At 43.9% G+C, this 13,520-nt stretch overlaps 1 protein-coding gene across 2 annotated transcripts in view; it reads right to left on the bottom strand.

The window, feature by feature from the left end:
- RALGAPA2 (Ral GTPase activating protein catalytic subunit alpha 2) overlaps window positions 1-13,520 on the bottom strand; it is a 90,918-nt gene that overhangs the window by 56,417 nt on the left and 20,981 nt on the right. The window contains exons 15-24 of one of the 2 annotated variants that reach the window (XM_053973929.1): window positions 13,122-13,359; window positions 12,444-12,608; window positions 11,118-11,258; window positions 9,704-9,829; window positions 9,141-9,223; window positions 8,237-8,327; window positions 7,981-8,094; window positions 5,914-6,107; window positions 5,345-5,443; window positions 4,945-5,100 (exon numbers count right to left, since the gene is read on the bottom strand). In XM_053973929.1, coding sequence (XP_053829904.1) covers window positions 4,945-5,100; window positions 5,345-5,443; window positions 5,914-6,107; window positions 7,981-8,094; window positions 8,237-8,327; window positions 9,141-9,223; window positions 9,704-9,829; window positions 11,118-11,258; window positions 12,444-12,608; window positions 13,122-13,359 — 1,407 coding nt within the window. The remainder of the gene's footprint in view (window positions 1-4,944; window positions 5,101-5,344; window positions 5,444-5,913; window positions 6,108-7,980; window positions 8,095-8,236; window positions 8,328-9,140; window positions 9,224-9,703; window positions 9,830-11,117; window positions 11,259-12,443; window positions 12,609-13,121; window positions 13,360-13,520) is intronic. The other variant, XM_053973930.1, reaches the window with a different exon arrangement.

Here is a 13,520-nt window from a genome sequence, read left to right as displayed (position 1 = left end):
CATGGGAAAGATTATTAATTTACAGAAGGCTTAAGACTTCCCTTTACTACTTTAAAGGAACAAATGCTTCCATTTACTTATGCCAAGTTTTCCTACCTACCATGAAGTTTTAGGTAAGAGTTAACTTGTCAGAAATTAAGTTTCAACACAAACTTATGAAGTATTTTGACAACCTTGGGAGACCCAGGATTAATTTATCAGAAAGCTCCATTTGAATGTGCCAGGTAAAACCTAACCCCAAACCACTCACATTTTATAGCCCAAGTCCCTTGGGGCTGGAATACAATAGAGGGAGTTTTTTTAATTTCTCCCATTTTGGAGCATGTCTGATACTTTCACAAGTGGGGAGAGCAATAGGATAAAGGACTAGAATAAATATTTTGGTTTGTGCATACACAGAGCACACAGTGGATACAGGTACAAGGGTGTGGGTGCCAAGGCCACAGCACTGCCTGGAATGTGGAGTTGCCTTTGTGTCCCCACACACATCTCTCCCAGGTGCCTGGGGCAGCACTGCTCCAAGCTCTGACAGACAGAACATGGACCACAGCAGCAGAATTTGGGTGGGATGGATGCAACTTAGGAAGGGCAAATGAATTACAGCAAAATAGATAGAAAAGAACAAAACTACCAAAATCATTCCCGAATGCACAGCTCCTGAAGTTGGCTCCCCCTTGCTTCCAGTCAATCTTCCAGCTCTTTTATCCAGCACCTCCCACTTAGCCTGGTGTGGGTGAGCAGAGGGGGACGTGAGAGTTCCTATGAGACCCTGGCATTTGGACTTTTGTTTGCCCTCACTGGAAACATGGTGTCTGTTAACTTTTTCAAAGCACTCAAAGAACATAATGGGAGCACACAGGCAAATTTTCCCCAGGAAATAAGATAAAGGGTGAATTAAAGGGGGAGAAAATCATGGCAGCCATTGGAAAGAAGTCTCAAGAAGCTAATAGGGGAATCTAAGCCTTAATAGACTACATTAAGGTTATTTCCTTTTAAATGGCAGTTTAAAGAATCTAAACAGCACAATGGTTTCTGTACAACTAAGGGCCCTCGTGTGCAACACCATCAGGCAGAAATCTTGAAGCAGTCCTTGAAGCACTCATTCCACAGGGAACAAAAACAAAGCTACTCATTTATTGCACCTTTACACGGCTGCTGCTGCACTCTGCTCCTGGCTGCTGAGTGACAACTGGGCAGTTTGTGGTAATTGGGAGTGGGGCTACAGCTGTGCAGGACAGGTGAACAGTATTGAAGGCAATGAGACATGGAGTGCCCAGGTATACTGACCAATCACCAAAGGGAACAGAGAGCAGACAGATGTAATGCATGAAGATGAGGGGTATAAAAGGTTCTACTGAAGAACAAGAAAATGCTGATGCTTGAAGCCTTCTTTGGTGTCAGTTGTACCTCCACCATCAGGCAGAAAGATAAAAAAGCCCACAAATGCCATTTATTTTTTTTTTTTAATGTCAAAGCAATGTTAACACAAACAGATAATTAATGACTTCTCTAGTAGCAGCTCTGCTGAGAAATGTTTCCTATTACATATTAGCCATTTTCCATACAGAGAGCTCTAGTGGGTGTTTCTACAGAAGCTTAGAGCTGCTGCAGCTTCCTTTCCATCATCACCTATAATGCCTTTGGAACAAATAAAGAGGCTTATGGACAATGGGCACTGATACCTCAGCACCTCTACTGACAGAGCTTCTCATCCACAGTATCCTTGCACTGCTAAAAGGAACTGAACTAAAACAAAGCTGCTGAGTGCCCTGGCTGCAGCCAGGCTGTGCTCCACAGGCAGGCCTGCTGCTTGTGCTGACATTTAATCACCCAGGACATCTGTCAGCTTGGCTGGACTGTGGCAATTTTCCTCTTATTCCATATTTAAAGTTTGTTCTGCTCTTCATATCACTGAACTGAAAAAGCCACCAGCAGAGTCTCCTCCCTTGGCCATCCATTGTCCTTTCCACAGAGAACCTCTGAAGTCTCTACCTTTGATTATGTTCTCAAAAAACAGAAGTGTCCTACTCCAGAGGTCCTCTGGCAAGTAAGCATGACTATACTTTATATTTATTTATTATTTGTTAAACTCATTCCCAAAGTCAAGAATACAAGTGACCCTCTTGCTCACTTTGCCAGTAACCTCTGAGTGCCAGGTGACACCTCAGCACTGGTGACAGGTGGCACCAGGCACAGTAACTGATGCTTACCCTGGTAATAGGGTGAGACTGGCTAAAAAAAGGACATTGAGCAGCAGAGGGTTGAAACCTGAAAAAGGATTGAAAACCTGCCTCTTTTTATAGTGTCTCTACAAGGTAAGCACCTCACCTGCACTTCCTTCTTCTCTCAGACTACGGGCAGAAATTCAGACAGAAATAAGAAACGGCAACACAAAAGCCCACAGAATTCTTAGGAGACAACCACCAGCAGCCTCAAAGGATTATTTAAATGCCAGAAAGACCCGAGCTGAAGAATCCCAATTATGCCAACAGCTGATTTTCTGAGAAGTGTTGGTAGCTTTTGGGGATTGTGTTTTGGTCCTTTTGTTATTCAGCAAAAAGGAGGAAGCTGTGGAGCAAAGAGATGCTTATAAACTTTTTCAGGTGAATGAAGCAAAAAGTACTGTTACAGTAAGCAGCCAGCAATAGTAATAAAAGAGCAATAATAAAATACATTTCTTTTCTTGGTTCAGGTATTTGCAAAACCTGTGCATTGCAGTGTCAAATTTTGGGTTGATTAACAAAGCTGCATTTATTACCCAAACCAAAAGACTAGGTCATTTATTACCCAAACCCAGCTGCAGTTGCTCCAACAGGAGTTTTCCAACCAGCAGGCTCACCTAACAGCAGAAGGCAGCTATGCCCACCCAAACTGCAGCAGGTTGTCCCACAGCATCCCTACCAACCACTCCCCAGGAACATTTCCTGTTTTTCAAGCCCCTAACCATAGGTAAAGTACCTTCCCCAGTCCCCACTGTGGTAGTGAACATCCCAGTTCTCTTTCCTTCACGCTGGAGGCCAGGAAGGGAAGGCTGTGAGCCTAAATGAACATCATTCATAAAAAAAAAAACAGGAAAAAAGCCCGGACTAGCCCAGCAGAGCAGTGCTACAGGCTGGAGCAGTTCAGGAGAGAGGCACCCCACAGATGGTCACTTGGCCCTTGACCCTGGGCCCCTCCCATGCTCCCTGACTACAGCTCACTCCAAGCAGCCACCAGTGCCAGGCTTCTACCACCTGAAGAGGTGATGCAATTCTTGCAGAGAATTGTTCACTTCTCCAGGGATGTTTGTTGTTAGACACTTCCACATGGACAAATTAGCTGCAGCTCATTACCCCGCAGTCGGCCTCTGCTGAGTTAATTGCTACATCCTGGGTTCAGAGTGCCATGGGAGCCTCCTATAAAATACACCTCACATTGCTCTTTTATGCACCCCCCACCAAGACCAGGCTGCAAAGTTGGGCTGCACTTGCTGGGAAAAACACTGTACTCATTTATCTTATATTCAAGCCAAGTGTATTCAAAATCAGATTATTTTGTTTTTCTAGCGGCACCAAAAGCTACACAACACAGCAGCAATTTCCTATTTTCACATCCTTAAGTGAGTAAGGAGTGAAAAGAGAAATACAGTTCAAAAAAACATTTGTCACGCAAACCAAAATATTGAAAACCATTCAGGTCAAAGAGGTTCCTGACTGTAATACTTTTAATTATGTAACCACCTAAAAAGCTCTTCTGAAGTAGCCAAGGTGATTGCCTGGAGCTGGGCTGTCTTTCTGTGGCTTTCCCACATAAATGCTAAAAGTTGCGCTAGTGATCCATACAGAAGGATAATTCACCAATGAGACACCTCCTAAACTTCCTTCTGTGAACATTCCTTACAAGGGAGAAATTTATGCCTGTGCTTAGCAGATAAACCCATTCTGTGTTAAAAAGGCCACCCCAAGTTTACTTTATTTCTGAAATCCTGGAAAGCATGCTAGGATCCCTGTTCCAGTGATACTGCTCCCTGTGATTCCACACCCTCTCTGATAAATAGGCTCCCACTCTCTGAGCACCCAGCAAGCACCTTGGAGCCAATCGAGCTGGAAATAGAGGAGCAGAAATAAGGATCCTGCTTCCCATCAACACCTTGCTCCAAGACACTGACACTTAACACCTCATCCAGTTCTACAGCTAAGGAAAGCAGGCGGGAAGGACACACACACACACACACACACACACACGCAGCAGCCAACCTGCGGTCAAGTGTGCCACCAAGAGGAAAATGCAGCCACAAGAGTGGGGAGCAAGAACAAAGAGCAGCTGCAGCCTGCAAAATACCCAGGGAAACCATGGAGGGACGGCAGTGTGGGGGATGAAAAATACCTGGGGAACCCTGGAGTGATGGGCACTCCAGTCCTGCAGCAGGACTTCCAGGATTTTCCATGAGAAAACCTTTGTCTCTCTACTCTTATCTATTTAAAAGGGGTGTTTTGTAAATGCTCTAACTTTTCAGGAGGGAAACCAAGGGGCAAGAATCTGGTAACAATTCCTTCTTTCCCTCTATCATCTCAGAAACAACCAAACCTGTCTGGCTTCCTAAAGGCACAATTAGTAACTCCCAGAATTTCCTGAGCAATCCCTGTGCCCTTTGTTGCCAAGCCCAGCAGAGCTGCAGCCCTTGCTCTCATTCCTACACCACATGCAAGTGCTCTTAGTCTTTATTTTGTCCAAAGAATATTTCTTAGAGTTTCCATGAGCACTGAGCTGTCTCTGTGAGACAACCATGATTTAACAGCCCAACTAAGTCTTTTCCTCACCTCATACCAAATGCTTTATTCCTGAGGCCACCCCAGGACAGGGAGACCCGGAACAACTGCTGTGCCCACAGCAGCAGCAGGTTTTGGCAGCATCTCCTGCTGCCATGGCACGGGACAGCAGCAGCACAGGAAGCACAGCTCGTACCTGGTCCTGGCTGGTCAGCCCCAGGCGCATGACGAAGTAGAAGTGCACCAGGAAGTCAGAGTTGGGCAGCAGGTCCTGGCGCCGGCTCATCATGGCGCAGAGTAGCCGGAATGCCTGCAGCTTCCCCTCCTTGTACTCACTGGGCAGCATGGCTGCCTGCAACAACAACAAACCCTGCATCACTCCTTGCCTTCCCCACCAGCCAGCCCATGCAACATGTGTCCAGCAGCTCTCCCACAAAGCACGCATTACCTTCTATTCTGCTCCAAAGAGCTTTTGGAGGGCACTTGCTGTCTTGGCCGGTAGTGATTGTAGAAGTTAAAAATAAGGCAACTATATGCCTACCCATTCAGCTGTGATATAGAAGAAAATACTCCTGTGTGAGAACTTTAGAACTGACCTTGAACAGCCATGATGCAAATATCCTGAGAGGAGGGATCAGGACGGGAGGAGAAGGAGTTGACTGACTGTCAATGCTGATGGCGAGGTTGTCCCGGATCTGACAGTTTTTAAAGAAGAGCATTAATAAAACCAGTATCTTTTTTAACACTTTTTTTTTTTTGCATGATTATGTTTTACTTTTACTTTATTTACATTCAGGTACTACACCTGGGGCTATACAGAGTTCCCACTTCAGCCAAAGCCATCAGGAAAGCTTGTTCTATGTTGCTGCTCCCTGGCCAAAGCAAACATTGCCAGTTTGAGTCACACTGTGGGCCTTTACACAAAAAACAATGTCTGTAATTCTTGTTTTCTTTGCTACTGTTTCCTCACCCCATTTAAATTCTCTTGTCATTGGACAGGATTCTCTGTTGGAGTTTGCTGCTGGAAATTAAACAAGAGAAAGCTTCCTTTATGACAGAACCCTCCCATGCCATGTTTATGCTCCAGGTGCTAACACTGAATCCCATTTAATAATCATTTCCACAACAAAATGTGTTGTTATCATTAGCTGTAAGTACCACATACCTTTGCAAGTTTATACCACAGCTCATAAAGGTAGCCAAAAACTTTTGCATGGATTTTAGGTGACTGTATGTTGTTCACATCTCCAAGAATTCCCAGGATTCTCCTCCACAGCACAGCAGCAGAATCAGGATGCCAACCAATAAGGCTTCCACCAGCAATTACACTACAATCATCAGCCAGAAACTCACTGCTCTCTGTAAATTTAAAGTGTTCCATTTCCACAAGTTAGAAATGCAGCCTAAGTATGAATTTGGTCAACAAAATCGGGTCATTACTCCTCCTAACCATCTTCCATCTCACAAGAATTCTCTCCCCTAAATCTCTCTCCTTCATTGCTGGAGCCGCTTTTGAGTCAAAGAAAAACATGGCAGCAAACGTAGGCAAAGGGGCTCACAGGTGACAGTACCACAGGGCACAGCACTGCCACACCACACTGTCCCAACCCCAGAGGGCTTTTCAGCAGGGATGCAAATGCAGCTAAATGCAACATTCAGGTACCTGAGGGATGTATTCAATCAATAACTCGCTCTTACAGGCAATATTTCTATATTTGTAAAAGTCCCTTTTTTTTAAGATCACACAGTGTACCAAGACCTGGCAATGCAACTGGACAAAGGAATAAAAAACCACGGCTGAAGAGTCTTGAGGAATGTGCTCAGGCACCACCACTCATGCAGAGCAGCTCCTGAGAGAGCAGAGCTTGGAGAAGGCTGTCAGGGTAATGGGATTTATGCTCTTAAACAGTACAAATCCACACTGAAGTGCACATTTTAATGACTAGAGCTGGTAGCTGCTCTACTGTCACAGGCAGCAGTACAGCCATGCTGCAGGCATATCTGCAGCAACCAAGGCATGGAAGGAAGTTGCAGGAAACCTCTACACAGGCAGAAGGAAATAACTCATGTCCTCTGAGGACTCAAGGAAGGTTAGTGAAATAAAAGGCATTTTAGATGCTTTCATGTTCAAATATATTTAAAAAACAACTTTGGGGATTTCTACCCTCCTTTTAGTTTTGTAGCATTACGAAATCCCAAAGTGCTAAACCACATATTAGAATGTGCTAAGCACATTAGAATGACCTCCTACAGATCTGTGCTCAGGGAAACGGCATCTCTACTGCTCAGTGGCAGTGTTGTTCTGCCTTACCCTATCAGGTTTCCACAGCAAAGCGAGCTGTGACTTGGCTGAGAGGCAGGAATGCAGTTAAGGGCACTTCGGCTCTGCTGGGCAATGACACATCTGTTAACCCACTTCTCCTTTCACTCCGCAATACCTGCCAGGTTGCTACATGTGGCTCTTTCTCTTTGTACCCCCAAAGGAGCAATTCCTGCATCACAGCCAAAAACAATGAATTTACCATATGCGATCGTTCTTACCATGGGCAGTATTACCTTTTTTACAGCAGCAGTCCGAGCAGTTGGACTAGGTGTGCTGGTTCATTAAAGGAAAGATACTTCAAAGGAAAAGTCAACATGAAAAACTACCCTTGAAATTGTGTAACCATTAGGAAAGCAGCCTGTAAGACATCCCTATATTATTGCATTAAGTTCCTGACCTAGTATCTGACTCACACTACCAGATGATGGGTATCTTTACAAATGGCAAAGAATGAACCACTTATTTCCTATCAGTCCAAAAATATAGTAAGACATTTCCTCAGACCATACTGCTATGAAATAAAACCTGTTCACTTAAAACATATATTAGTGTGCTGTACTTCAACACTGGGGCAGGCCCATGAGTGCCCAGCTACCACAGCCCGGCTGGGCACTTTAAGAAGCACAGTTATTTTCAGCTGGGTGGGTGGTGGCTTTCCAGATCATCATTTACTGGCAAATCAATTGATGATCCAAACCCCTTCCATTCTGGGTGTGCAAAACTATTCTGAGTGAGCATGATGAAGGGTATTTCGTGCCATGTGCCACGTAAGCCAAGCGAGGAACACAAGCTCCTCTTTAGGGCACACATGTGAGGTCACACACAGTGCGGGGCATATGGTACCTGTGAGGTTGGTGGGGTCCTGCGAGGGGCTGAGCTGGAGCCAGCGTGGCACTGCAGGATCCTCACCTGTTACTGCAGCCGACCCAGCCTTGGGGTCATCCTCAGCTGCCTGCCAGGCCACCAGTGTGATGTCCACATCAGCTCCACAGCCCAGGGATGTGTCACTGCTCATGCTCTCACCTGCAAACAGCACAGTGCTGCTCATACCTGCGCCCCAGGCCACAGCAGCAGAGCGCCCCAGAGAAGCGTCTCGGCTGTCTGCAATAAAATCACAGCAGATTTCATGTGCTGCACTTGACAAAAACATTCTCAGGGTACTCACTTTTCTCCCTCTCTCTGTAATACCCATGTGATTGCTGCAAGTCTGCTTTCAGATCCAACTCAGCTGTACTGCTGCTCCTCTGCATTAGCATCTGCAGAGTAAGAATTCATCTCAGCTTATACAGCTCTGAGCACCACACTCCAGCAAATTTCATTAGAAATTAACCACAATCCAGTCAAGACATTCTCATGAATATTCAGAGTACCCAAGTGTTTGTCAGTGTCCTTAGGAAAACATCAGGCTTTCCATTTAATTCTTTATCCTCCCTTTCACAACCTGTTTTCACACCAACAAGCAGGATTTTTTAACCCATGCTTTTCAAACAAAGCCGAAATAATTTGTTAGGGTATAAAAAAAAAATCTTTCAGCCTTCATATTTCACAGAGGGGATCAGGATAAGTCATTTATTGTTTCAACTATTCAGTCAAAAGTTGCCATTAAAAATGTATGAAGTTTGCCTGTGCTAATGTCAACTCATAGTAACATATGCCATGCACGGCTGGTGATAGGAACTGTGCTGAACAGAAGCATTTTCATCAGTGCTTTAAACCATCAAACATTTATTCCAGTGTACTGTAGCTCTGTAATAGCCATGAATTATTTATCTTTTAAAAGTTACGAACTTCTTGTTATTTCAAAAAAGACCAAAGCCCTTTGTAAGACTAGAACAGAGATACAACTGCAGAAGCAGCTGATGAGATCAGGAGACACAAACTGATCATACCCAGCAGGACAATAACCTGCTACGGGGCTCACTTCCAGATTCCACACCAGAAATGGGATTAATTGCTTTTCACACTTTCATCTCCTAGAGTTTCTGAATGCTAAAAGGCTTCTGATTAGAAAGAAAACACTGCTAAGAAAACACTGATCTTCACAGACATTACTTTTGGGTTTGCCTTACTTGCTCGGCTTCATACTCCTTTACATGTCCTTTACTTTCCTGAACTGATTTGGAGTCTGAAGTTGAATTTCCAGCCTTTTTACCTAGAAGTTTCAGAAAGGAAACAAGAACTATAAACATTTGCAGGACCAAAATACATAGGAGGTCTCATGTAAATTTCAGCTATGTTTACGCATCTCATGTTTATAGTTAAGGGCCATACAACACTTAAATGGGATACAAGATGCTTCGACAAATCCTTCAGAAGCATAACATACAGGAGAGGAAGTGAACTCCAACTGCAGCTTGAATACACAATTTCAATTGCAAGTCAGGTGAAAAGTCGAAGAGTTACATACAAAGTGCACACACATTTCCAGGTTTCATTTTTGGCCTCTCTGCTTTACAAAAGGTCACATCTGGCATTCACAATCTCTAACTTCGGCAAGGACTAAGAAAATGAGCTAAAAAAGCATTTCAGAGATCTGGAAACCAAAGTAATTAAGAGCAGCATTTGTGAGGCTGAACAAGTCTCAAATCTTTTCCTTGAAAAACACAGTATTGCTGTACTTTATTAGAATTACCTTGAAAAAAATCAGATGGAATATCTGAAGTGCTGCTGCTTCGAGTTAGCTGCTGCTCTTGGTCTGCAAATAGGCCTGCAGTTTCTGTTCCTTCTGAATTTTCCAGCTGTTGAGATTCTTCAACTTCTGTCAATTTAATTACAACACAAAATATTTGCAGGAGCTCATATGTACATCTGTGAACTCCTCACCTAAGCTATACGAAAAAGTGACCCTTGCAAATATTTACAATTCCCAAGATAAAATTGACAAGTTATAACTTAAGTTCTATAAAATATCCTTAGAAAAACTGTAAAGTTTAGAGATGCATGAGCAGCATAAAAGGTCTAGAAAGGAGAGATGTGGTTTTGGGAGTTAACAAAGAGGAGGAGGTCCCATGAACAAAGCTCTGTTTTCAGTGCTGGAGACCCCAACTGGACCCTGTTCATTCTCGAGACAGAAAGACTGAGCAGAGGCAACAGAACTCCCTTAAATGCAGTGCACGGCGAAGCCGGCTACGCTCCCTGAGTCCCTCCAGAAAGAGAGGAAGGGAGGAGGAATAAAGAAAGGCAAAAACTTAAGAGTAAAAAAAGCTCTGAGCTACATATAACTTGGGTTTAGCTTGTGAGGACAAATACAACGAGGCAGCTTTTGGTTTGGCTGTAACTGCAAATGAGAAACAAAAGGAGGAGAGAGAGGCATGAAAATCCCCAAGAGAAAATAAACTGACATGCTGGGGAAGGAGCAATGGGAACTCTTGAAATTGCAGAGCAACACAGCACTATTAGAAATTCATTTATCTTAGCATTTGGGGGAAAAAAAAAAAAAACAAACCAAAAAAAGCTAGTAACACTCCAGTGTTTCCATTCAGCAGTGTGCAAGTTTTAATATTGCTGTACTACTTGATAAACACTGTAGGTATTTCAGTAAGTTATCTCAGGAGGCACGTGCACAAAAACGAACATTTCTGGTACTGACTGGCTTCAGCTAACTTTCAGTGTTTTACAGAAAGCAATAAAATAAAACATTCAATGCAATTCACTAACTGGAACAATTTCAGTGTTCGCCCCAAAATAACTTGAGATGGAAACACACCAAAGATGTTTCACTGAGCAGGAATCCCCACAGGGCCATAAAGCACCATGTACAGAACTCTCCTTTCTCTTGCTACTGCAGGTAATAAGTCTGGGCAGGACTCAGGAGTCACAAATCCCTCCCAAGAAGTAAAACATGGGAATTTTTACTTTAGTTACTAGGCAATATAGATTTAATTGCAATTGATGGCAGTCTTTAATATCAACATGAACAAAAACTGCTTTGCTTGCACGGCTGCAAACATTCTGAGAAGAACCAACTGGACAGAAAGGGAACAGACAGAGAGCAGTTTAAAAATATAAAGAACATTGATATCAAAGATGACTTTAAAGTACAGTACCTGACAGTCTGTGAGAGCAAGAAGTGTAAGAGATACCAGGGAAGAGAGAGCTCACAGTGTGAAGCAGAAGAGGTACACTTTTAGTGGCTGGCAAAGCCTCATAAAGATGGACACAATTGCTGATAGACTGGCTTCGCTTAGCTTACGGAAAAAATAGAGCAATAATTATATCAGGAAAACAGTGAAATATTGCAGTTCTGAGTGTCACAACACAACAAAACCCAGAGTTTTGGGATAAAGCTTTTTAAGAGTAAGCACAGGGGCTTCTCCCCTGAGATATAAGTTAATATTGTGCAACACTCTCACACTGAAAGGGTAATAATCGGGGATTTCTGGTCCACAGCAAGTGTGGAAGTGCCTTTTATTTGAACACACACAAACATGAAAAGCTGTGTATCAACACCTCCAGGTTCTCCCTACTGCTCTGGCAGGATGTCAAAGGGGAAAATGCTGCAGCAGTAGAGAGAACCCCTCACTAGAGCACAAACAGGGACTCACTGAATTTAGAAATAAAACTCAGACTGAACTGGCTCTACTGCCAAAGCACTCTGTGATCCAGGCTGGAGGCCATGGCTAAGCCATGGAGCCACAAACCACCCCAAGTGCTCTCCCTCCTTCCAGCTCTCCTGGTAAGGAACTGGGGAGGGAGCTGGGCAGCTCAGCAGCTCCTGCTCAAAGCACGGGGCTTCCACAGGAGTCTACCCCAGCGAACCAGCACATGGAAACATGTTGACATGATATAAAGATAGGCCAGGTTCAGGCTGCTGAAATGCTTGAACAAACTGAGATCTGTTCCATGTCTGGGGTCTCAGTCATTACTCAAACATTCCTCACCCCAGTCTCCCTCCTGCTTTCCTCTTTCCAGAAATACACATGAGAGGAAAACCTCATAATGCCAAGAAAAAGACAGCACATAAAGCAACTATGAAAGGATAATATTATTTATTAAATACCTGGTTTATCTTGTGCTCCTAGGAAATAGCTGTATCAATACCTGCTATCTGCCTGACAGTAATAAATGCTCTCTTAGGAACTGATAAAAATAGTCATGTACCTCTAGAAAAACCCCTAACATGAACAGGTTTAACTCACAATTCAATGTCCTGTAGCTAAAAGCTTATATAGCTTTGACTAACACTGCTTTGACTAAAATACTTTGACTCTGTGATTCACACCGGCCAAGACATCCCGACACGGATGTGCAACCTCTCTGTTGAGGCAGTTAATTATCGAGTTGCTTTTGGCAGCAGTCACCCCTGAGAGGTAGATTTAAAACCTGAGTGTTACTGAGTGTCTGGGTACCAAAGCACTCAGCTGTGGTCTAACCTGTGGCTCTCTGACGGACAATGTTTCTTGCTTTCTCCACTCCTGGGGCCCCAGAGGTCGTGGCACTTCTGAATCTCATTGGCTCCACAACTTCAGGGTGACTTTTCCAGCTTAAGGAAAAAGATCTTCCTACTACAGCTGTCTTCTGAGGCTCTAAAACACCGCCTTAGGACAAAGAACACAAAACTTTCTGGCACTGGATGCTTTGGCATGTATTTTTGCTGAAGCACAAATGGACTCAGACATGGCAAATATTAGTACTTTAAACAACACAGGTTAACTTTTACTATTAATCAAAACCAACTGGTAGTTCAAACTATGTGCATCGATCTCAAGGTGGCATGCAAATGCAGCTAAAATACTGTAAATTAGAAACTTTACTAAAAATACACGGAAAGGAATTTTTATAGAGTTGCCAGTGCCAGCCAACAGCACAGGAAACCACATTTAATCTCTTCTATCCAAAAAAACCTGACTGTAGGTGAAGACCCCAGCCTGCCCCCAACTACCTCTCCTCCCCAGTAAAGGATGACAACACACAAATCCCAACTGCTTCACATTTGATTAAACAGGTTCTTACACCAGATTAAGTAGTGTTTAATATTAAATTAATTGTTAAGGTTAAGCTTCAATATTTAACCAGTTTGATAAAAAAAGTACTGAAGCACAAAGATGAACCTTTGCCTCTCTGCTTTTTTTCCTTCTGTTCACTGAGCTTGTCCAAGGGCAGGTTTGTCATCTCCACGCCGTACACAGTCCTGGCCAGCACTGCTGTCAGGGAGTCCATGACGCTGGCCCACTCATTGATGAGCTCCTCCCAGTCCGTCAGGGCAGATAGGACACTGAGCAGCTCATCCCACAGCTCCCGGGAGATGTAAACACTCAGGTTTGCTCTGATCCAAGCCACAATGAGGGTCTGAGGGAAGAGACACCAATGGCAGCTCAGGCAGGGCTGACAAGACAAGTACAGCACACCAAGCCCAACCCGCAACTCTGACCTGCACATACGGGCTCTTGGTGAGGCACAACTGATGTGCAGTGCTATTTTCCCTCAAAAACCACTCCCAGAAATAATAG

The sequence above is a fragment of the Vidua macroura genome, chromosome 3, assembly GCF_024509145.1.
Source record: "Vidua macroura isolate BioBank_ID:100142 chromosome 3, ASM2450914v1, whole genome shotgun sequence".
Classification (NCBI taxonomy): Eukaryota; Metazoa; Chordata; class Aves; order Passeriformes; family Viduidae; genus Vidua; species Vidua macroura.
Note: the sequence above shows the minus strand (reverse complement) of the source record. Positions and strands in the feature narration are given on the sequence as shown.